This window comes from Chelon labrosus, assembly GCF_963514085.1.
Source record: "Chelon labrosus genome assembly, chromosome: 19".
Classification (NCBI taxonomy): domain Eukaryota; kingdom Metazoa; phylum Chordata; class Actinopteri; order Mugiliformes; family Mugilidae; genus Chelon; species Chelon labrosus.
The window spans coordinates 6,001,230-6,026,759 of record NC_140352.1 but is presented as its reverse complement, the minus strand read 5'-3'; the positions used below and the strand labels follow the sequence as shown (position 1 = coordinate 6,026,759).

General features: G+C 43.6%; 1 protein-coding gene and 1 pseudogene across 2 annotated transcripts; one reads left to right on the top strand and one right to left on the bottom strand.

The window, feature by feature from the left end:
* Nucleotides 1-592: 592 nt before the first annotated feature.
* On the bottom strand, nucleotides 593-11,066 carry LOC311504857 (protein phosphatase 1 regulatory subunit 1B-like). Its single transcript, XM_084568190.1, has 5 exons — nucleotides 10,810-11,066; nucleotides 3,655-3,738; nucleotides 2,738-2,813; nucleotides 973-1,086; nucleotides 593-892 (listed from the first exon to the last, which is right to left on the bottom strand). Exons 1-5 carry the CDS (start codon nucleotides 10,939-10,941, stop codon nucleotides 771-773), a joined length of 528 nt encoding a protein of 175 aa, XP_084424316.1. The 5' UTR covers nucleotides 10,942-11,066; the 3' UTR covers nucleotides 593-770.
* Nucleotides 11,067-16,035: 4,969 nt separating this feature from the next.
* LOC311504073 (neurogenic differentiation factor 2-like) lies at nucleotides 16,036-19,114 on the top strand (annotated as a pseudogene). The gene is made up of 2 exons: nucleotides 16,036-16,333; nucleotides 18,016-19,114. The product of its transcript is annotated as a neurogenic differentiation factor 2-like (transcript).
* The last annotated feature ends 6,416 nt before the right edge of the window (nucleotides 19,115-25,530 follow it).

Below are 25,530 nucleotides of genomic sequence, written 5' to 3'. Positions count from 1 at the left end.
CACAAAACATCATTTACACACAGGGTCATGAATGAATCGTGTACATCTACGCTGTTGAAAAAAAAGTCGGTTCTTCTTTCCGCTCCAGCCCTACGTGTGCCGCGCCGTCCGAAAACAGATCATGTTTCCTAATCCCCCGTGTTACAAAAAGCCTGTTTATAATATCGAACCAGAATAAAACTGTGCTGCATTATCATGATTAGTTGGATTAGTCTGATATGATATAATCGGGTCTACAGTGGCGGTGGCTGCTCAGATCGTCTGTAATCCATCCTCCTCTTTGATTTCCTTGACCTTGCACGCAAGCGTCTGGAAACCAAACTGGCACCCAAAGCTCTAAAGTTATACATAAGTTCAGAAACTGGAGATTCAACAAAAAAAAAACAAAAAAAAACATTTATTTATGAAAATACCACAGTTCTTAACAGTTCCCACATTCATTTCTCGTCCTCTGCTGATTGGGATTTGGCCGCGGCTTCTTTGGCTGAACCGAGACGTGATTTCCTTCACAGGTCTCAGGTTTAAACTTTCCCTCATTGATATTCTGACCCTCCTCCTCCTCCTCCTCCTCCTCCTCCTCCTCAACCGTCTCTTTCCACATTCAGCTCACTTGTTCCATGCAGGCACACACAGTGACCCAAAACCACACACATACACACTCACATACATACATACATACATGCATGCACACACACGATGCATACGTGTGCCATGCATGCTGATTCCTCGCTGACTCTCTTGTCCTCTCTTCTTTTTCCTCATCCTCTCTTTCATTCCCCTCTTCCTTTGGCCTCCTCTTTATCTTCACCACGTTGGCTGAGGTCACCACTTACTGCTGAACTGTCCGTCAGGCCACACCGATCTCTGAGCGACCCGCTTTCTTCTCTTAAATCTGATATAGAGGAATTTGTTGTAAGTCCGAGATGAGAGGAAAATCAAAAAAAAAATGAAAGACTGTCCTTTCCCACTCACCTGTAACCGAGGGCGTCCGCTGGCTCTCCTCTTCTTCGTCAGAGGAGGAATCCTCTCTGTCCACAGACCTCATGTCGAGGGAGGACAAGTGGGCTTGGGCCATCCTCTGCACAGCTGAAAAACATAAAGCAAGTGTTAAGCCCTTAAAAAGGGAAGGACATCTGCAAATAGAGAGACATGGAGCATTGCTATACCTGCAAGTAAAGGTTAGGATCAGCCTCTAAAGGTTAAAGGGGAACTACTGTTTTTTTACAACCTGGACCTTATTTCTGGCATAATATACAATCGTTTACTCACCCATAATACTTTGGTGTCATTTGGAGTTGATAGTTAGATCAAGTGGAGCGCCATGTATATATAGCTATATAGTGGGAGTGACTGGGGCACCGAAACGTAGCCACTGAATAACGCGTTATCTGCCGTGAAACTCGTTCATTTCACCAATATTTTGTTATGATACACTAGTGCTATTCCCCACTGAGTCCAGAGTTACCTGTTATCATCATCTGGGGTCTGTAGATTGACCTACTAACTTCTGACCTGGATGATGTCATCTCTGAGCACCATGTGCACCCGCGACGGTCGGCTTGTTTACCTTTAATTTGCTACTGCTAGTTTTTTGCAACATGGCTGTATATTTTTCCGATTCTGAGGTTGTGGACGATGACTTTGTTTATGATGGACGTCCTTACCGTTTTGAGCCAGAGTATACGGATGAGGAGCTCGTTGAAAGGAGGATGCAGAGGTAGAGAGAGGAACAGCTGACCAAAGAACAACAAACCGCTGAACGTCCGCAAATAGATAACAGGTATCTCCAGACTCAACGGGGAAGAGCACTAGCATATCATAACAGAATATTGATGAAACGAACGAGTTTCGTGGCAGATAATGTGTTATTTAGAGGCTGCGTTTTGGTGCCCCAGTCACTCCCGCTATATGGATATACGCGGCGCTCCACTGGATCTAAATATCTACAGAAGGACTAAAAATGACACTAAAGTTATATGGGTGAGTAACTGATCGTATTTTATGCCAGAAATAAGGTCCAGGTTGTAAAAAATTGTAATGTAATTCCCCATTAATGAGTCATGTGCAAAGACAGAATATAAGAATACATATACAGTTCATACTGTTTATGTTTAATCACAGTTTTATTAAAGGATAAATGTCAAGAATCTGGTAGATTACTTTGTATTCAAATTTCAACTCTTTTCTTTTTTCATTAAGACTTGGAAAAAATATCAAAATGTATGAATTTATGGTGAAAATGTGTCATTATATATGACATACACACAAATAAATCTAGTAGAACACCCAGATTACAGGGGTCAAAGGCACAATTTTCACAAAACACATGAAAAATAAAAATTACAATACGCACATATATATATATTTATTTATACCAATACAGTGTGTTTTTAGATATTTCACTGTGTGATTGTGTGTGAGTGTGCGCTTGTGTGACCATGTTGCAGCTGTGCACCCATCCTATAATCCAGGATGATCCAGAACAGACTCACAGCTGCCTCCGCTCCTAATCTCACACAACTCACACATGTATTCACACACACATTCACACACACACACACACGGAGGCACACAACTGTTTTTTTGCATTTTTTTGGGATATTCACGTAGTCCAGACAGATATAGACCACATGTCCGTTGCCACAACAGAATTAGGTCTCCCAATTTTTTTTTCATTGTGTTACGTAAGTTAAAAACACACACACGCAAAATAATTTAAAGAGAGCGCATTCTTTACCTTTGAGTGAGGGCGGCTGGTAGGTGGACATGTGAACCAGTTTGGCTTTCAAGGCTCCATTTTCTCCCAGAACCCACTGCAGAATAAAACATGCAAATTGTGTTTTACAGCTCACTGATATCCGCTGTATGTTAGTCACGCCATAACATTTTTTTTAGATAGACCAATCAGGCATAACATTATGCCCACTGACAGGTAACACTGACCATCTTGTGACAGTTCAATGTTCTGCTGGGAAACTTCTGGACCTGGCATTCATTCCTGTGGATGTTACTTAGACATGTAGCACCCACCTAGACCAGACCAGGCACCCCCACCCCATAACAATGACCCTCCTTGAGCAGGATGAAGCCTGACACAGGCACACACACAAAAACACTTTAGGAACAACTAAAAAAAACATGAAGAACAGCACAAGGTGTTGACCTGGCCTCCACATTCACTAGATCAAAAACTGATCAAGTATCTGTGAGATGATCCACAGAGGCCCCTACTCTCAAAGGCCCCTCCCCCACTAGACACCACAGGACACCTTCAGAAGGCCCATGTCCATTCTCTGAAGAGTCAAAACTGTTTTGGATGCACAAGGAAGACCTACACAATATTAGGACATAATGTTATGCCTGATCGGTGCTTGCAGACAAATGGAAAAGAATAAGAAACCAGGAGGAAGAGAAAGAGAGAGGAAATGAGAGAAATCCATTTACCTAGTGTATTGTTATGTGGCAACTGCCAAGTGCTATCCTCCCACGCCTCCCTGCTGAATCCTCTAGTTGCCACACAATGTAAACTCGTCTATATCTACCACTGAGAACAAGCCTCTGAGTGCTGCGGTTATCGTATGTACATACAGGGCTTAGTAGAAACAACCAAGAAAATATACAACTAAATAAGACCAGTGCGTTGTACTAATGTACCTGGTGTGGGCCGCTGTCTTCCTCTGGTGACGGTGGGTCTGTCAGTCTGAAGAGCGTGGCAGGTGTCGGCCTCCGACGTCGAATCTTTGCAGTGAGCAGGAAAAGAAAACATTACACCGTTAGAAAAAAAAGGGAAACCCCGTAAAATGAAAGACATTGTCAGTAAACCAACGATCCATCCTGATAATTTAATGTTTGGCTATTTGTTTATATACAGGAAGGCTGATAATGACCTACCTTCACCACTGCAGGTGTAAATGTGCATTTATCCTTAATCTTGTCTGTGAATTTGCGCATATTTGCATATGTGTGTGAGTGCCATGCAAAACTCGGACAAAAGCAGCCCTATCCTCAAAACCAAAAACAAGGTGTGACTGATTCGGCAGTCAGCGGCCGTTTATTCAGGCGTGCTGCACTCGGCGTCTGTAGAGGATTTGTTCGGTGACGACCAAAGAGGAAATGCACATCATGACGTAACAATAAGCTAAAGATGCAGATTGTTCCTGAGTGAGGATTACATCTTGTCACAGACGGATTATTTAAATTGACTAGGTGTTCTTCACATCACTTGGTTGCAATCATTCAGGTTTTTTTTTAATCCCATTTGTCAGTGTTTATCTAACAATCACGTACATGGAAGCTACTACTTCATCATCTGTTTGTCTTCTACGTGCCAGTAACCGTCAGTTATGCAATAATGAAATTTCTATATCTCTCACATGTTTTGGTTCTGACTGCACTAATGCATATTTGATTATAGGTATGGCATGTGTTTTGCAGAAAATAAATTCACTGTATTAGGTACATATCAGGCATAACATTATGACCACCTTCCTAATATTGTGTAGGTCTTCCTTGTGCCTCCAAAACAGTTGTGGTTCATCAGAGAATGGACATGGGCCTTCTGAGGGTGTCCTGTGGTGTCTGGCTACAGAATGTTGTTAGTGGGGGGGCCTTTGAGGGGAGGGGCCTCTGTGGATCATCCCACAGATACTTGATCAGTTTGGGATCTAGTGAATTTGGAGGCCAGGTCAACACCTTGTGCTGTTCTTCATTTTTTTTTTTTTTTAGTTGTTCCTAAAGCGTTTTTGTGTGTGTCTGTGTCAGGCTGCATCCTGCTGGGGATGGCTGCTGCCATCAAGGAGTGTCATTGCTATGGGGTGGAGGGGTGTCTGGTCTGGTCTAGGTGGGTGCTCCATGTCTAAGTAACATCCACACCAATGAATGCCAGGTCTTAAAGTTTCCCAGCAGAACATTGAACTGTCACAAGATGGTCAATGTTATTTACTTCTCCGGTCATAATGTTTTGGCTGATTGGTGCATACGTACAGTTTTGCCCTTGTTGTACTTGAGAACCTTTAATTTTCATGTATTTTTTCATGCTCTGAGGCCAGACTTGATAACATTTCATGATAAAGCCACTACATTTATCATAGAGATGTAGAGTAAATTAAGATTTTAGGTACATAACAGAGTGCATTGTTGCACTTGAGGCTACTCATACAAAATTAAATAGCATAAATTATCCCCACCTCAGTCAACCAAAACATTGAAGTGTTCCTTATACACTAATGCATCAAAAATAGTGATGTATAATATAAAAATACAGCACTGTCAGAGTCCTAATCAGACACATTAATTGTAATTTAACTTTTAATGCATCTTCTCTGCTTTTACTTTTGAATTCAAGGCTTAACAGCATCTTTTCATAGCGTGTTATTTAAAGTAACATGTGCAACACATTCATCACTCTCTCCATTTTATAATGTCTCATGGCGGTACGATTGTTACGCGATACGAAGCGTTTGCCAGGAGTGTAGGCATGCAGTGTGTGGGAAGCCTTCACTCTGGACTAACTCTCACTGCTTCTGCTTCCTCCCCGCTTTGTGAGCTGGATTCATACATATTCATCGCTAACGCGCCACAATGAAACCTGCTGCCACTGTCGGGGGAACACATTTAAATATGAATCGCCAGGCGTCCAATTAGAAGTTAAACAAACGTGTAAACATGAGCATTTTAATGTGTCAGTGTAATAAATGTGAGCACACACATAAACAGCTCTCAAGCATGTGTAGGACCAAAAGAACAAACCACAGTTTGAGCACCTGTCTGAGAGCCTATTCAGACGTGGTGGTGGCCTTTTCTGGGTGTTTTGTTGTTGCCGGAAGGTCAAGCACCTGCAGGGAGCACATTCATCGGGTGCTTGTTGTGCAGGTCGGAAATGCCTGTAAATACCAGCGGTGTCTGCGCTGTACGACTGATTTGATTGGTAATCGGATTGTTTCATATTTCTCCTCACATGCTGATAGTTGTCTGTGGATTAAACTTTGATATTAAACATGATATTATTTGTCTCCTTATGTGTTGTTTACCACCATCTCTATTAGTGCTACGTATATATTGACTGATTTGTTAGACAAATGTCTTTCATTCATTCATTCATTCATTCATTTTCTGTAACCGCTTGTCCTGTGAAAGGTTGCGAGGGGGCTGGAGCCTATCCCAGCTTGGGCGAGAGACGGGATACACCCTGGACATGTCTCCAGTCTATTACAAAGAGACAGACAACCATTTACACTCACACTTACGGCCAATTTAGAATCACCAATGAACCTAATGAGCATGTCTTTGGGCGGAGGGAGGAAGCCGGAGTACCCGGAGAGAACAGAAAGGCCCCAGTCGGCCTGCATTCAAACCACTGAACCTTCTTGCTGTGAGGCATCAGTGCTAATTTCACTTGCCAAATAATGTTCTGATAAATCTATTTAGTTTAGTATAACAAAGACGTTCAAGCTACAAGTTAAGATAGTCCCCTAAAGTGCCAGAGATCTGTTCTACATCTATTGCCAAATGGGGTGACCCGGTCGTGACTGAGCCTACAACCCATTGGTGAAATCATATTAGTCCGCATAGGAGTCCTGCATAAAAGAAAGAACTGTTACAGAGAGTGGTCTGAGTGCCAACCTTCTACTGCAGATAAGGACAAACAAACTCTCCATGACATCAACCCTGTAGGTTTCCTGAAGAGCAGTTTTTGAAGCTTGGCGTAGGTGGCACTGGCCGTCGCCATCTTGGCAGCGCGTCCTAACTCTTGGCTAATTCAAAACTGTACAAAGAGGTGTCGCATGAAGGGAGCCGAAGCGGGTGTCTGGCTTGGGCAGAGAGCGAGGAATCAGTGTGGGCCCCGACCTGTTGCTCAAAGCAAGCTTATCTGTGCATAACTTATAAAGTTATTCACTAAAAGTGTTTTAGCAATTCTGCGCTGGCTTTATTTTTTTTGTCTGACTGACGACATCTCACTGTTTCTGGTAAGGGGGGGTTCCAAAAATACATGTAATGTAATAAGAACTTTTGACCAAAAGATTGACTACTGGCCTCTACTAAAACGTGTTCTGTCCCACTCCGTTGGCAGTGTGGTGAGTTTTTAAACCAATTTGAACTAGGGGTTGCACAGACTAGTCAACTAGTTGGTTTGTCAACTTTACTGCTGTGTCATGACGCTTTAAGCATCATGTCGACTAGTCACTGATCACGTGACAATAACAACATGGACGCCTCCTACATGACAGGTGAGGAGTCCAGTGGGTCGTTGCAGCAAACTAGCAGCGGTTCATCAAGTGTGTGGAAATACTGGAAATACTACCGTGACGTCAGTCCTGAAATACAACTAAAGTACTACTGAAATGCATCTGAAAAGGCTAATGCTAACGCTAGCAGAGGAACGGTCCAAATCCTCTGGACAGTTAATAACTTCATCAAATGTCCTGTGGTAACAGAGAGAAGGAAGCTGCACATCAACTATTTGATAAAGTTATTAGAACTTTAGCTATTGATGGTGCTGAGTTGCTGCCTGTTTTTATACAGACTATACATATCTGCAGCACACAGCTGTCTGTTCTCAGCACATGTATTCAGGTCAAGAATATAGATTTAATTTTTGCAAAGCATTACTTTCTACTGTGTTTTTATCAGCGACGTTATATTTGAACCCCTAAAAGCACAGCATTTTTGCAGAAGCCCATTTCTACCTCCTAAAACCAGACCTGGTGCATTGCCCTGTTAGATAACGCACACTCTGTCTGTCTATCTGTACAGATAATATCTAGAAAATACAAAATCATGAGAAAGCGTATAATGTATCCTGTTATAGTTCAACCATTAAAACAATACTGCTGAGAATGTGGACAGCTGGAGCAAACACTCATGTCTGATGTGTTCAGGCATTTTTCTGCAGTTTCTGTTTATGACCTAACCAGTTTATGGTCTACAACTGAAGCATGGAAGCTGCATAGTAAATCATTAATCCTCCGCCTCATTTCTTAGTACTGGGACAATGACCGAGAGAGGCCTTTTATACAAAATGAACCTATCCACTTAACAATTAAGACCACACAGCGGACGAGTAAATCCCCGGTTTGTGCTTTCATTTCATTCACTAAAATAATCCCTTGACCACAACATGTTCAAGAAAACATACATGAAAATCATATTGCCATTTAGCCCGGTTTCTGAAGAGCCATTTCTAAATTTCTAAACCGTGCAACTTTATTTTCATCCCTATTCATCTGGTAAATTAGTTGGAGATGGATGGATATGTAGACGGATGCACTTCAAACTCCCCACTCGCAAGCTTGCACACGCTGAGGAAGTTACTGCGTCCTCTTCCTCGGCGAATAATCAAACCCAAATCTTTACTTTTTAAACAGGAATAAAGAGGAACAGAGCGGAGTATAGTGGGTTTGTTCAGTAAGACCCTGTTAAGAGTCCAGAGCTCTTGGATGTGCTGCGGTAAAATTTGGCTCTTGGCATTAGCCGTCCTTGCCCTTGATTCCGACCTCAGCAAATCTCTTTTGGTTTTAATCAGTCATCTCCTCGGCTGGTGACTTCCCTCCCTTTGCCTGTCCTGCTTGCCTTCTGTCGGGCGTCTTTTTCTTTTTCCCTCCCCCGTGTGCAGTTTGTTTTAATTCACACTGTCGCGCTCTTATCTCTTCACCTGCCTCCGCTTCCGTGTTATTGCTTTGCGGGTTGACCCATGCAAATGCGCAGTCTACAAGCTTCGGGCCGGTGAATAAGTGTAAAATGACAGCAAGGTCGGCCTTCGCAACTTCCAAAGTACCCTTGACTGGACTCCACTGGCTCTCTGACAAGGCTATTGATGTGACAATGCCCTTCCAGGCAATTAATGATCTGGCCTTAATGCTGCAGTAAATTATTCATTAATCAAATTCTCAGAAATTGCGTTGGCGGTAGATTACAGGTACATCTGTGAAAGTTAAACCTCTGGTGTCGCTGGTCCGCTGCCGTCAAGGTCTTCCGAACTAGAGACATTTTCCCAGAAGCGACTGCAATGCTGACTTCAATTAGAGAGCCGTGGCTTGCAGCACTAAGACACATGCCAAGTACAGTTGAGTCTTATTCCACATGACATGACCATTAGGCATCCAGTCATTATGGTGGCAGGCTGCATTTACTGAAAAACAATGCATAAAAGCAAGAGCGCTTCCCACGCAGGACGCCTGAATGATGGATTATAAAACCATTACGCGGCTGAATAACCGTTTATCCCCGCAGCTGGATTCCCAGTATCCTAAAAATTGCACAAAACATTTGAGCTTCCAGCTGATTTCCATCCTATCTGCAACAGGTGACGCTCGTCAATTTATTTATTGGCTGTAAAAAGGTTGAACAAGATTTATCGTGTAGCATGAACCCTGTAACCTTTCACATGCTTTAACTACAGAATGCTGCTGTTGTTGTTGTTAGATCCAGGGTCGAAGATTCGCGGTAATCTTTCTAGATCCTGGGAAGAAACAAATTGCCAGAGCGTTTTATAGGAAACACTTATCTCGTGTTGCTGTCAGTGAGCGTTTGGGGAAAATTCACGTGGGAAAGAGTTTTAATAGCCGAAGACTGAAGATGTAATGAGGAGAAATATTAATATGAAAGATCCCCGGGGGGTTAAGTAAAGAAAAGTAGCTAATTAATTCAAGAATGCAACAAACCAGCCAGAGTCGATGAGATAATACTTGTAGTTTGTTGGGAAAAAAAGCAAATGAAGGAGTAAAGACAGTAGAGTAAAGTAAAGTTGGCTGTAAACAACAGATGCTAAATATCTGAGAGTTATTAGTTTCATTCTTCAGTCCAGCCAGAGAGAAGCTTTTCTAAACAGATGTCCTGTAAAAATTTTCCAAATCCACTACTGGTGAGAATTTAAGATCTGTGACGCTACGCGCGCTCTCCCATGAGATTCCCCTTCCAGGAGCAGCCTGGGATTCAAACGTTTGTGTTAAAAGCAGAGGAAGTGGACGAACCTCAGCGTGACTTACTGCAGCGCCGCGTCCAAACGCATTCTCTGTCTGTCACCTCCGTGACCTTTATGGGCCGGACAGCATCGACACCGCGCTCAGTGCGCCTCTGCATCTATTTTGCAACATCATTTCTGTTCACACTGCACTATTACACTACAATAGTTTGTGCAGGACCGTGTCAGCATATTTCGTCTGCTCTTGCTTTGGGATGATTCAGCATAAGCTGCTACGTTTGATTTATTTTAGAAAAACACCTCCTTCCAAAAATATGTGACCTTCAGCATTTCGTTTCATATATATGGCTTTGTAGCTCAGGCGATTTTAATATTACAAAGAGTGCTTTAGCCCTCACTTCTCCTCCTCCTCCTCCTCCTCCTCCTCCTCCTCCTCTCTCTCCTCCTGTGCTCTGTTTGAAGGGCAGAGATGTCTCATCAGTTTTAAAGGCTCCAAAAAACTAAGGCTGCACGGCTCAGCTTAATCCCAGTGCTGCCCATACCCTGCTGCCCACAGAGTGCTAATATGCAACATCAAAATACAGACTTCTGCAAAGTCTTGCTAGACCACTTATGTAACCGTCTGTCAGCCTCGGTGTCAAGGACTGATGCTTCAGATCACTTCTGGTAAAAGTTGGGAGGCAAGCAGATGTGTGCCATTGGCTTAAAAACTCATAGATAGAATAAAGACTTGCAGGATTTGGGCTGCACACAGAAATAACATTAATCAGGGTTTGTTGCCTATATGAACCAGATCTGACCCCTCTCCTCCTCCTCCTCCCTCCACACAAACACTACTATCTGTTCCGTGCGCGCATTTACGCTCCCCATCACCTCCCTCTGCTCCTCACCATCTCCACCTGTCGCGGGTCCAGCTGGGTGGGCACGGAGGAAGGCACGGAGAACTGAATCTTTCTCTTCGCATCCTTGTCCTCCTCCTCTCGCTCCATCGCGTCCGTGTCTGCGGGCAGCGGCGGATCCATGTCCCCCAGCCTGGCACCTCCAAGGCCGAGCGCGCACACGTCTAACCAAAAGAATCCGACGTAGTGATCTGCGAGACCCTCCCCTCCGGATGCCAAAACTGCAATAAGTATGTGTAGTTCTTAAAAACAAACAAATAAAAATAATAAATGCAGCGTCAGTAAGAGGCCAGCTCCATCCCTCTGTCCCACCAGTCCTCTGGTCTATGGAGTTCTGTTTAACGGCTTTGCATGCTTCCCCCCCTCTCTCCCTCCCTCACGCTCCCCCTCTCTCCCTCCCTCCCTCTCTCCCTCACTAAACACGCACAGTCAGTTTCTGTCTCTCGCTCCCTCTGCTTCCACTGACCTGCGACGTGAGGAAGAGGAAGAGTGAAGCGTGCCTGAGCTTTCGCGGTGCATTCAGTGGCAGTCGGAAACTCTCTGAGAATGTGATTAAAAAAAGAAAAGTGCCCCAGAAAAAGCAATTTCCCTCGAGACGGGGCTGATTCTAAAAGCGGAGAGCTGCAGTCGAGGTCACACGAGTTCAGGCAGTTTGTCACTCACTAGGTTGCAGCCTACTTTTGAAGTGTCTTGAAAAGCGTAAGAAGCAACTGAATCAGACTGAATCAGCAGGTAATAAACCAAGCAGCCTATTTCACTACTTTATTAACTGACTGAGTTAATAGGGAGTTTATTTCCATTTAAAAACAGCAGATCATGCCCAAAGTGCTGCACGGACTAGTCAGATAGATTAAAACTACTAGATTAAAACACAATAATAATAATAAAAAAAGAGCAGCTCTCAGAGTTTTTAGAAAGGATTTTAAAAACAGGCAGTGTCTGGGTCAGCCTAATGTGCAGAGGTAAACTGTTCCAGAGTTTGGGGGCTGCTGCTGAGAAAGAAAGAACGACCTCCCCTGAGCTTCATCCTTGTTCTTGGGACAACCAGGAGACAGCGGTCTGCAGAACCTGAGCGACCGTAATAGGTCACAGAGGTATGTCTGAGCCAGCCAATTCAGGGATTCATAGGCAAATACTAACGTTTTAAAAGATAAAATATATAGAGAGAGGGATTTATGCTATCAGTTTTACGGTTGGGGCTTTAAAACTGAATAAGGTACTGCAGCAAGCAAATTAGGAAGATAGCATCAGTGGTTCACAGTACTTTGCACCTGCAAGGAAATATACCTGCATATGCATTGTGTGCATTTGTACTGTCTCTCATTGCTCTGGTTGAATTTAACCTTTAAGTAAAAAGCCCCCACCACCACCACCACAGTTTTATTTTCCCCAGTGCTCACCTATGCCTATATCATATGGCATGTGCAGCAAATGTACAAGAGGGAGGCAGCTGGGGAAACGCGTTGCCATGGCGACCGTTTTCCTGCACAGTGCTGAGTGTTGGCAGTGCAGAAAGCGTATGGCTGTAGTGTGTATGCATCCGTGTGTGTGTGTGTGTGTGTGTGTGTGTGTGTGTGTGTGTGTGTGTGTGAATGCTTCAGCCTAAGTTGGAGGCGAGGTGAGGGACTGGTGGGGTAAGAGGGGACACATGCATTTGCAAAAATAAATAAAAGAGGGGCGGCACAGGTGGAGGTGGTGCTTAGCACTGATGCCTCACAGCAAGAAGGTTCCGGGTTCTAATCCATCATGGCCGATTGGGGCCTTTCTGTTTGCATGTTCCCCCTGTGGGTTAGACTCCAGACCCTTCCACGACCCTTCACAGGACAAGCAGTTACAGAAGATGAATGAATGAAAAAATAAAAGAAAGAGGCTTATCAAGGCAATATGATGGAGGTTTTGAGTTATATTTACATGCAAATACTTCTACAGTGTGATAAGTGTTTTGTACATTTGAAGAGAAGAGCAGAAATAGAGGGAAAGAGGAAGTGACAAGAACAGATTGAAGGTAGAGAGAGTATAACTCTCCTCGCCAGACTAACCGCGCATTTTCCTCGTGGCTCGATTAAAGGCAGATCCCAGGTCCCACGGGCCCTCAGGCTCACCCTGCACCTGCTGAAGCGAACTTGAGAAAGTTCCTCTGGATCTCCGCCAGCTCCAGGCACAGTTTGCCACTGACAGCAGACTCGGGCCTGCCCGAGAGGTCTCCCCGTATATAAAAGGTAAAACTTCAACCTTAGAAATTCAAAACAGCCCATCTGTGGCTCAGTTCAGTTCACGTTGAGCTGCTCACCTTGAAAAGTGAACATATGTTTGGGAACACTGCGTTACACCTGAGAAGGCTCTGATGAGGAGGTGGCACCATCTAATGTCTGAAATAGTTCCACTGGGAACAAAGAAGGTTTGGTATAGATACAGTATAGGCGCAGTACGCAGTATCCTATACTCAAATCAATCACTCAGATAAAATTAAAATGGACAAAGATGAAAAATAATCTAGAGGATTATGTAGCAAACTGTACAAAATAATCCATATTTATATGTTTCTGTAAATAATAATGGAAGTGCTGCCTTCCACTGTGAAGTTTTTAAAACCACCACAAGGAGGCGCCAAAACTAATTATTTAATGATGAAAACAAATATTTGACAATCCTATTTTAAGGCCTCACATTATAGACTGTCTGTTAATGTCCTGGGAACATGGATGAAGTCCACATGGAACATTTATTATGAGCATTATGAGCAAAAAAAATACACTACACAATATACATTGATCAGGCATAACATTATGACCACCTTCCTAATACTGTGTAGGACTTCAAAACGGTTGTGACTCATCAGAGAATGGACATGGGCCTTCTGCAGCGTCACAGGAGCTCAGTTGCACATAGAAAACACTCCTGAGAACCACAAGTAAAAGTAAAATAAAACAGAATAAAAAAAAAATAACAAAGTAACAGCAAAAACATTACAAAATTTGCATATGAACAAATGTACAAGAAATAGAGACAGAAGTAAATGTGTGTTATATACATAGGAAGGATTAATAAGGTGTAATAATGTGCATTAACACTGATAACATGGAGCTATCTGTTACAGAAAGGTGAGTTGTTGTACAGCTGGATAGAGTTTGGTATGAATGACGTCCTGTAGCGTTCACTGTGGGAGTCGAGCTGGATCAGCCTGTTGGAGAATGAGCTCCGCTGCCACTCTATAGTCCGGTGATGTGGGTGTGACGGAGAGCGGTTTGTCCAATGTCCTCATGTCTCTATCACATGAGGGGAGATGTTGATGGGAGGGGCCTCTGTGGATCACCCCACAGATACTTGATCAGTTTGGGATCTAGTGAATTTGGAGGCCAGGTCAACACCTTGTGCTGTTCTTCATGTTTTTGTTTTTTTTAGTTGTTCCTAAAGTGTTTTTGTGTGTGTGTCTGTGTCAGGCTGCATCCTGCTGGGGATGGCTGCTGCCATCAAGGAGTGTCATTGCTATGGGGTGGGGGTGCCTGGTCTGGTCTAGGTGGGTGCTACATGTCTAAGTAACATCCACACCAATGAATGCCAGGTCCAAAAGTTTCCCAGCAGAACATTGAATTGTCACAAGATGGTTTAAATGTTATTCACCTCTCCTGTCAGTGGTTTTAATGATGTGGCTGATCGGTGTATGATGAAAACATCACTAAACTGAGTGAGGTCCTTCTTACAGAGACCATCCTGTACTAGCTTCTTACTACCAGCAGATGTCACCCACATGTAAGTGGACAACATAAGACTCTCTGCTCCTGTGTGAACTCAACCATGCACATTATTTATATAAGAGTACTTATAAAACCTCACACTTTTCACCTCAACACTCTCTCTCTCTCTGCGTGTATATATTGTACTAAAAGCTAGTCTGAATAATACAATAAAATAAATCACTGTCTAGTAGTTTTTAATAACTGAAGCTCTTTATCATTCACAGCCGGGATTGTGTTATTAGATTTGAACAAAGCAGTGACTTCTATCAAAAATAAAATCATCTTATCTTATGTTAGGAACCAACTGTCCTTCACTATTAAATGATTCATTTTATGTGATAACTGGATGTTTGTATAAACTGTGGTGAAATAAATAAACATGACTGTTTAAATGCCTTAAGAATTAACTACAGGCCTGAAAATGACGTCATCTGAAAAAGATAATGAACTGTTTGTCTTAAAAACCACATTACTGCAGAAAAAATGGGCCAAAGCTACGCCGACCATCATTTACACTTGTGGTAGCATGTTGGGAAGATAGCCCTGCCATTGTAGGTTACAGTCAGAGGACGGAAAAGGGCAGCGGCTGAAATGAGTAACAAGATCTCATCTTTGAATCATTTAGGTTGTTTCACTGAAAATGGAGAAACCGCGCGGTGGTCAGTAAACTGTGCCTCGGTGGCCTGGTGCTGATGAAAAGCCCGCTCCCTCTCTATTCCTTTGCCTTGCCCCATCTTCTGGCCCCTCTCTCTGCAATCTGTGCCTGTGCCACCTTTGGCACCAGTCCGCCCACCGGCACCTGTGCCAGGCCTGGCAGCCCAAACCAAGACGCTCTGCTTAGCTCAGTTCAATTGACTCGTTTAGGCAATTGCACCCTGACTCTCATCTTAATGGCGGGTCTCTTATTTATCCCGGGCCTTTGTGTTGTTTTCACTCGGCTTGATTTCCCGTTGTTGGAAGTTTGAGAAATGAATTGTGTTTGTTTAGTGTTTTAGGGCCTATTTGGGGTATTGTTGTCTTATTCTATTGCTGAAATAGTTCATTAGTTTTCCCATTGGGCTTATGTGGATTATTTCTATCATCAGGTTTTGCTTATCCTACACATCATTAGCCCACAGTAAGCCTAATACCATCACTATCCAACCGTTTCTCGTTTCCTGTACCTCTATATGAATGATCTCATTCAAGAGATATTATTACAGGCTTACTATAATTATTTCTCATAAGGGGATTGTTTTCCTAAACCTTCCATATGAGATTAACCCCATTTTTTTTTCTTCTAAAAGATGGAGGCTAACAGAAGCAGTTTGAATCCAGTGCGTTTTTTTTTGTGCCATCCACTCCTTATTCCATTTTCTCTTTCAGCTCAGTGACAGATGGCGAGTCCCTCTCCCCCAGGGGAAGCCAGTCTCTGTGAATGCGGCCGCATGTCAATCACCGGCTCTCATGTGATGGCTCTTGCCAATGACGTGCCAGCCATATGGGCCTGGCATCAGAGCTGGTATGTAACCCACCCAGTCCTGCCTCTGAGGTGCCACACGGATCCCTCCACGCGTTCGGGCTGGGGATAGCATCAGCAGCAGCAGCAGCATCAGCAGCAGCATCAGCATCAGCAGCACACAGAGCAGGGTGGCGGGAGAGGAGAGAAAGGTGTGAGAGCAGAACGCAGCGCCTCGCCTGCATAAGCATCCGTGCAGGGCGTGTGGATGTGATGCCCACCCGGAGAGAGATGGTGTAAACAAACCCGCTTTGCCCCGTCACTGAGCTCCACCACGGAGGTAGGTTACACGTTTCCAGTCAATGTTAGACTATCAGGTTTTGTTTTCGTCTTTGTGCCTCTTGCAGCTACAATAAATTAGGGAAATTAAGGAGTCAGATGAAGATAACTGCACGGATTAAACCTGTTTTGGAATAAGGGACTATTTCTCTTCGCTCTTTGTACATTTTTTTTTTCTCTCGCAAGCGATACTGATGAGATTGGCTCAAGGCTCTTTTACGCAAATTTGATAGTTTCTGTTTAAATACATTTACAAATCCGCGCTGATCCCCGTGAGATAGGCTACTGTGCCACTTTTAAATTCGCAATTTGCATTTTATTGCCTCAGAAAGTGCGCACTGGGAGTGCATATGTATGTATCTGTGTATATGTGTGTGTGTGTGTGTGTGTTCCTGCACGACGCGCGTCAAAGCACCGTGGGGGTAGAATTCTCCACAGAGATACACAGGCTAATTGACAAGGTATTGGTTGGCATTAATTACATTGTGCTTACAAGATTAGAAAAAAAATTGCCTACGTCCTTGGACTCCACACACAGCTGAGCTCTAAGGAGGAGATTTCACAGCTTTTACGCTGGCTTTAAATTTGATTTTAATATAGAATATGGTTTGATAGTGGTCGGTCATAACATGATTTTATTTTATTTATTTATTTTAGGAAAAGACATTTTTTCAAGCTTTTAATAAAAATGATTTCACAAAAACCTGTCCTTGTGGTGTTTAGAGTTGAAACGTAAAACTCTCAATTTTTAATAAAAGGAAAAAGTCATCATTTGGTCAGAAATGTAACCTAGACGGACTAAAGTTCAGCAAAGGTAAATGTCATGTAAAGGTTTTGCTGTGGCCTGCATCGTCTGGAGAAGAATCCAAAATAAGGTTCGCGTTCTGCTCAAATTAAAGGCACATTTACGTCTCGTTTTATTCGTTTCACTTTCTGAAATTCACACGGAAACAGTAAGTGTCTATTTAAAAAAAAAAAAAAAAAAAAAAAAAAACAGAAATCATTTTTGATTGGGACAAATAATAATAATTAAAACAAAATAAATATTTAGAATCTCGCCGTCCAGATTGTGCTGGAATTCCAGGTTGGTAATTTATTGGTTCTGTGGAGGGACAACCCGGACAACTAGTAAGTCCCTGGAGGATTATCTGAAGCAGGCCAGCGCCGCTCCCTGCGCCGGGGCTGCAGGTGGGGGGGGGGGGGGGGTGGGGGCAGATCCGGGCACATAACGAGGCCGAAGAGTGGCCCAGGCTGCTGCTTTAATTTTTATTTTATTAAAAATCGTTGGAAGCACTGTAAAGGATGGGGAAATATAAAAATCACAGATGAACGTTTAAGAATCTGTGCACACGTCCAGGCCCCATCTTTATTATAACCAATTCTGTTTATCCTAATAATACATCAGTGTCTCCATGCGTATTTCTGATAGGCTCCTGTCTGGATCAACCAGGCAGGAATGCTATAACATAAGGAAAAGGGAGATCTTGGCTTTCAGCGTTAAACACCACGGGGTGTTATGAGACAATTATAGGGAATTGTGATTGCAGAGATATCCACCTACAGGCTACGGCTCTGTGCGAGCTCACTGACACAGGCTCTTGTTCTTTGCAGCGCACGTACCGGTGCGTAAAAGCAAGGTGCACAACCGTCCACCTGAAGAGTATCTGTCTGTCTGTCTTGCAGGTTGCTTGCCACAATGTTGAGCCGTCTGTTCAGCGAGGTGCTGCCGGACGTCCAGAGGCTCGCGGCCGACTGGGTGGAGGACAACGAGAACGAGGGATGCAAGTCCAAGGACGACGAGCACGACCCCTGCCACCTCGAGGACGACGAGGATCTGGACGAGCCACAGGAAGGCAGCAGCCGAGCCGAGTCTGAGATGGCCGGCGACGACGACGACGACGAGGATGATGAGGGCGAGGAAGAGGAGTGCGGGGATGAGAACAGCGGAGACAAACCCAAGAAGCGCGGCCCAAAGAAACGGAAGATGACGCCTGCCCGCGCGGAACGCTCCAAGGTGCGCCGAATGAAGGCAAACGCGCGGGAGCGCACACGCATGCACGACCTGAATTCTGCGCTGGACAACCTGCGCAAAGTGGTGCCGTGCTACTCCAAAACCCAAAAACTCTCCAAGATAGAGACCCTGAGGCTGGCCAAGAATTACATATTAGCCCTTGGGGAGATTTTACGCAACGGAAAACGTCCAGATGTGATGACCTACGTGCAGATGTTGTGTAAGGGCCTGTCCCAGCCCACCACCAATCTGGTGGCAGGCTGCCTGCAGCTGAACACCAGGAACTTCCTGACTGAACCGTGTTCAGACGGAGCCCGCTTCCACATGCCGACCTCTCCTTTCTCCGTCCACCCCTACCCCTACCGGTGCTCCCGACTTTCCAGCCCTCATTACCAGCCCGGGACAGGTGCACTCAACATACGAGGCCACACATACGCCCCTGGGTACGAGGCCCCGTACCCACCAGGCGGGACGTCTCCTGACTACCACAGCCCGGACTACGAAGGCCAGCCCAGCCCGCCCGTCTGCCTGAACAACGGACTTACAGGGAGGCAGCAGCAGGAGTCCTCCGAGACGGACAGGAACTATCATTACTCTATGCATTACTCCGGACTGACCACGTCTCGACCCAGCCACAGTCTACCGTTCGGGCCCTCCGGAGCGCGCAGTGGTGGTGCGCACTCAGAAAACATTCCACCTTTCCATGACGTGCATTTGCACCACGACAGGGCGCCGCCGTATGAGGATCTCAATGCGTTTTTCCACAACTGAGCCCACACAACGACCCAATCAGTGACTTTACAGTGACAATCCTATAACGTCTATTATTGTTTGGGAAACAAGAAGAGCTCCTACGAGGATGGAAGATGGAAGAGTCTTCTGATTATCTTCTGTATTCTACTGATGTCACCCCCTATACTGTTGTACATCCTATCAAAGTGTGTCCAGTACTACCCTGTATGCAACTGAATGAGTGCAACTGACATAAACAATGTATAGGCCAACGAGAAACATGTTACGACACAAACAACAGAAATAAAAAAAGTGTTTTATATCTGTCTGAAATGATCGAACCAATCTTCTTTTGAACACCAGTGGAGCATTCACCGACGGTTTCAAGAAATAAAACTTAAATTCAACAGAGTTTCCACATGAATTAAAAACTGCAAGTCAGTGACTTTCTGTAGACTGATGTGGATGCGTTAATGTAATGATTAAATTAAACATTAAAAGAGAGAAAAAAAAAGGTTATTTTCTGCACTAGTTCTCCGGGTTGTGAAGTCTATATATTATCAACACATAAATTAATATGATATAGGTGCTTTTTCTTAGCTTGACTTAATGGTAAAGATAATTTATCAGTTTTGTTTTAGCTTATTAATTAAAAGTTGATGAGAAACGCAGATTATTTAAGGCGTACGCACAATATAGCCCGATTTTCCGTTGTTCTGGGGGTGATTCTGGACATGGCCTCCGAAATAAATGGAGAAAAGCACACTTTAAACACCAGCAGGCAAAGAAATCTGAAATACAGAGGTCACATAAATAAAAAACAACACTTATATGAACAGAGACAGCTGGGATAGGCTCCAGCAGACCCCCGTGACCCTTAACAGGACTAAACGGGTATAGAAGATGAATGAATCAATATATGAACAGATATCAAATATGCGTAAAAATATTCCATGGGAAATTTTTAGAAATAACAACAAACGCGTTTAAAGAAACTGATAGAAATGACAAAATGTGCACGAAAACCATTTAGGTTAAACTACGGCCACTGACTAAGGAACTGTTATTTAAACCTCTTGCTCGGACAGTGGAGTGGCCAGAGGCACAATTCAAAAATGACTGTAGTCAAATTCTCTTTAGAGAAATTAAAATGACCTTGCCAGTGAGTTTGGAGTGAACATTATTGATCTGAACTTTTTGCATAACTGCCTCACAAAAACAAGAAGGAATGGGAATAAATAGCCATGCGTCAAAAGACCTGTTGGAGACCGAGCTGCCTTAAATTATTTGAAACATTTGTTTTAAACATTGTCTTTTGTGCAGCGTTTGCTAAACACAACAGGTTATGTTGTAACTGACCAGTCGCCAAAATACTTTGTGATCAAACCCAGTTATATAAAAAAGTACTAGACTGGATTTCGAATTATTTGGATCGCTTTGCGCACAGACTTTGCGGTGGGTCAGTGTTGAGTTTAAAGGCCTCACACACGCACTAATCCGGACCAAAGCTTGACACTCACACACTCGGCTTACGCACAGTGCGCAGTCTCTTCTCCTGCACCGCGCAGGTGGATCTGGGCCCTGTCACAGCGCCGTGGGTCTGGCTCTCAGGTGAGTAAATCCGTCCAGCTGTTTGAATAATACAGTCATCTCATTAATAAATCATAAAATATTTCCAAATATACAGTAGACGAGCGCTAAGATAGATTTATTTGTTAGAAATCTTTTAGTCTAAGTGTTCATTTAGCAGAATATGAAGTGAAAAGTGTTCACAAATTCAAGTGACGAACATTTTTTTTCGGGTTTAAAGCCACCCTCTCACAATTGTACTGAATATTTGATCGTTCATGCGGGATTCAACACATCATTGGTGATTTCTCATATGAATAGCGGGAGCAGGCACCATCTTTGGACCACTGCCCTGGGTCCCATATGTTGTTGCGGACGTCCAGGGGAAATCAGTACCGGGCACCGCAGGGTGGAAACCGTCCCATCCAACACTGACCACGGCAAAAAATATATAAAAAAAAAACAAAAATATATCTGCAAATTCTGCATTAAAATTACATACATTGCACAAAATTAGATTTTAAAAAAAAGTTATTTATGTTTTTTAGATTTTCAGGTGATTTCATTTTTGCGTAAAACGTCCATCTGACTCTCCAGATCACTGAGAGAGAGGGGCAGGTGCAAAATCAGGTGAATCAATGGCCCGTTGGTTTTAAAATGAAGAAGCCCAGAGACGGAAGAATGAACTCACACACACACACACACACACACACACACGCAAACCTCTCATCACAGATCACGTATCTGTGTACACAGTCCAAATTGTGACTATATCACTACCAGTAATAGATACGTAAATAAACTATTTGGAAAAGCAGCTGGCAAGGCCGCATTTTGGTGATCATCAAGGGCAGACCAGCATAATAATAATAATAATAATAAAAGGATAACAAAAGGATTTTAGGCTTCAAACCACATTTACGCAATAGCTACTTTTAGGTGCACTTTCACTTGGTAGCTGCAAGAGATTTTAAATTGTCTCTAAATTATTTAAGTTGATTAATTTGGACGATATTTTCAAGGAAGATTCTCATTTTTGGACGAAGGGAGAAAAAAACATTCATTTATTTCCTTTGCGCATTTACCCATTTATCTAAAACTGACTGATTTCTTTTAAAACATACATTCAGGATATAATTCCTAAAATGTCCAACTGGGGCAAAATACTGTTATATTATTTTGCTTTTAATATAATGTAAGTTTGTTATTTCTGAAGAGCTAATGTAAGATAAAAAAGAGAAAGAAAAATAGCATGCAGGCACTTTGATTTAGCAAAATGAACGTCTTGAGCTTTTTTTTGACACGTCCTCTCTCAGATGGCAGGTTTTTGAGATTATCCATCGACCTAACTCAGTAACTGCAAACGAAAAATACGCATATGCATCAGACACTTGTGGCCCGTGAGTGGATGAAACTACCATTAAACATGTATTTAAATGTCTTGCATCTAAAAAAAAATAAATAAATCCAGCCATCTGAAAGCCACACTCCTTCCATCCCTTCATGTCACGACCGTCCGTTTTAGTTTCCTGTCCCAGGTGAAGGGGAAGGCCTCAGAGGCACCTTTCTAATTTTATTTTTTTGCTCTAACCTCTCAGTTAGCTTGTGATTTTTTTTTTCTTCTTCTTCTTTTTTTAGTGAGGAGGGCATGACGGCTGGCAGAGGATTTGATGACGGAGCCCGGTGCCAACTCGCTAAATGTCTGAGCACCAGTAAAGCCAGGGACTAGTAGAGCCCACCATCGCCAACCCGGTGCCAGCTGCGCCACGTGGCAGCCCGGCGACCCCTGCCAAAGTGGCCCTTGTGGGAGGGACCCAGTATTTCTTTCCTAATTCACTCAGCATCTGTTCATTATTCTCCGCCGTTAAAGGAGGCCGAGTGTCCACACGCGCAAAAAGAGGGACCCTCTTTTTTTTTTTTTTTTTTGTCTCTCTCTCTCTCCGGTCATGCACTTTTGGTGGAGACTGCAGAGAGACCGAGGCATGGAACTAATCGGACATCGGACAAGGTTAAAGAGGGTTTAAAAAAAAGAAAAAAGAAAAAGTGAAGCCACAATCGCTCCTGCAGCAGACTTTGCGTGTGACTTTTCACCCTTTAAAACTCACCCGTGGGTCCAAAAAAAAATAAAATAAAAAAGGAAACACTAAAGTTTGATGAGTTAAACAAACGCATTATATTATTATTGTTGTTATTGATATGGTTATTATTACTACACTGATGTAAAATAGCCCAAATGAACCATTGGAATATATACCATTCCTTTAGGCTATGCGCCTCGGGCTAAATTAATGATCTGATTAATTTCTTATGATGCATTTTTTTTAGTCAGATTGTCCCGACTTTAATGCATGCTGGTGGTCTTCTATACGATTCCAAATATCTATGACAAATGGCTCCAAGTGACGTGACTGCAGCGCATAAAATCAATTATCCGGGGGTCCTAATCCTTGCGTAATTGTTCAAATGAACGCTCGCGAAATACCATGCAATTACTCTAATTAAATAATCCCGTGCAGATTTAACAAATTTAACTTGCTCCCACAATGATCAGCTGATTCGCCGGCACCGCAAAGGCAACAGGAAGCAGGGGCCCGGGCCCCACTGTACATAAATCTCCATCTGGACATGCCTCACCCACATTTATCAGATTAGGTAAACATTTATCGGATTAATTATTCTGGGATTAAGAAATATTTATATATATATTTCTCTAATCGGTGCCATAATCATAACATAGAGGGGGTTTGTGGTGCAGTAGAGGACTATTCAAAGATGAGTGACCAACATTATTCACTAGAGAGCACCTGTGGGGTTGTGTGTGTGTGCGTGTATGTATGTGTGTGTGTGAGGGAGGAAGAGAGAAAAGAAAGGAGAGGAGGAGGGGGGGCTCCATGATATATATGCAACATGTTTTATTTGTCACTTCCTCCCCACCAGTTGAAGAGAAGGAACAAAAGACTCCATTTAGACAATCTTGTCTGGAGTCACCTCCTTGCTGCAGCGGGCAACCGGGCGCCACTGCATCACGCTCGCCGACCCTGCACCCTCCCACCGATGCCAACCTGCCAGCCAGCCAGCCAGCCAGCCAGCCAGCCTGAGCACTATACGCCCATCTCTGTGAAAAAAGACACGGAGCTGGCATGGGGGAGAAATTCCAGTGCATGTGCGGAACAATAGTGTGGCACGTGTGAATTTATGTGCAGCGCCGATCGCCCGGGCCTGTTCATGGCTAACTGTCCTTACAAGAAAAAAATGTAGAAAGTGTGAAAGGCCTCACTGTGGTATTTGTGGTTAAGAAGACGCCCAGACTTGCTGTTGAATATTAAAGCCCAAAAAGTGAGGATTCGTCCTGTTTGATGTGCACCCCAAATGTGTGTATGTGTGTGTGTGTAGTGTAGAGGCTGTGTTGTGCATGGTAGGGTATAGAGGTTGTTGTCACTCTGCACAGATGGTGGGAGTGTTTTTTATTTATTTTTTGGGGGGGAGTGTGAGGAAATGGGGAGGGGAGGGCAGGGGAAAAAGGAGGAGGGTTGCGTCTCTGATGCTGCCATGCCACGGTCACACGGGCAGCAGTAATTGGCCTCCATATTGAGGGGTTTTGCGGTGCTGCAGGGTGGGCAAACTCCCAGCTGGACCTGTCAGATGGTATTCAATCCAGCTCATTGCCCTCGCTCCTCTGCTCCTTTCTCCTCTCTTTCCCTCTTCCCTTTCTCTGGCGTGTTTGCTTCTTTTTGTTCTTCTGCTTACTTACTTATTTTTTTCTTTTAAGCCATCTCCACTGTCTTCGTCTTCTCCATCCCACACACTAACTCGCGCTAACTTTCCGTCACAGTCCCTCCTTTCTTTAATCACACTTATCTTCTTTTTCTTCCACCCGGCACTTTCACCTCCCAGCATATCACTCTTTTCCTCACCTTTCTCTTCTCTTTACTTTCTTCTCTGCAGTTTTTCTCACCAGTGGCACATGGTCACTTCTATCTAACACGTTCGGTATCTTAAAGTACATCACACCCTTGCCTAGCTCCTCCGTCACTGGTCACCCACGTGCACAAACACACAAACACACAAACTCACACACGGTCGAGCTTCCATTGCTTCAGAGGACGTTACAGCCACCTTCCATTCATTCCCAGAAGACTTACCCGAACAATACTCTGACTAACAACGTGTGAACAGATTTATATCCACGCAGGTAATGCACATAAACACTCAAGACATTCAAGACGTGCAGGGTAGTTCTCTGCAGCTGTCTCTGCAAAGTAAATATGATAGATTTTAAGTGAAGATATCAAGGGAGATTTAAAAAATAAAAGCGGGGCTGCATTACAGTACAAAAAACTAAAAAAATCTGGAAGAGCAACGCAATAAGAAATCTCAGCGCTTCTGTGACGCAGCCATCTTGCACGATCTGATGAAACAGTGGGAAATAAGGAGCATGCGCTGCGTTCGATGTGCATAATATGTGCAGTGGGATATCTAGGCTCTCTGCTAAAAGGGCAGGTGGGACAATCAAACATACTGATGACGTGATAGATAGAGGTGGCAGCGGTAGGATTAGAGAAAATACCGCGTGGTCAATCCAAACCAAAATCCCCAAATAGCATCCAAGTGGCCTAATTTAACCAACTCCTGCTTTTTAGCTGCTCCTGCTTTTCGGGTATTACGTAAGGATGTCAGAGAAACCATGTCATAATAAACCTAAGGATAGTTTATCAATTTAATGCAGATTTTAGTTTGAAGCAGAAAGGCCAAAACCAAAACAAGAATTTCAATGGAACTCCCACGGTTTTACAGAATACTTACTGCGTAGTTTCAAAAACAAAATGACTGCATGAAATGTGCAAAGTAAAATGCCTCTACAGTACATGTGAAGTACTCACAGGCTG

What these genes read in the sequence shown, in the direction of transcription:
- LOC311504857 (XM_084568190.1), bottom strand. Translation starts at nt 10,941, where the DNA reads ATGGATCCGCCGCTGCCCGCAGACACGGACGCGATGGAGCGAGAGGAG. An exon ending in ACCCGCGACAGGTGGAGATG is followed by an intron (nt 3,739 to 10,809) that starts GTGAGGAGCAGA and finishes CTCACTGCAAAG; the next exon opens with ATTCGACGTCGGAGGCCGAC. An exon ending in AAGACAGCGGCCCACACCAG is followed by an intron (nt 2,814 to 3,654) that starts GTACATTAGTAC and finishes TTTATTCTGCAG; the next exon opens with TGGGTTCTGGGAGAAAATGG.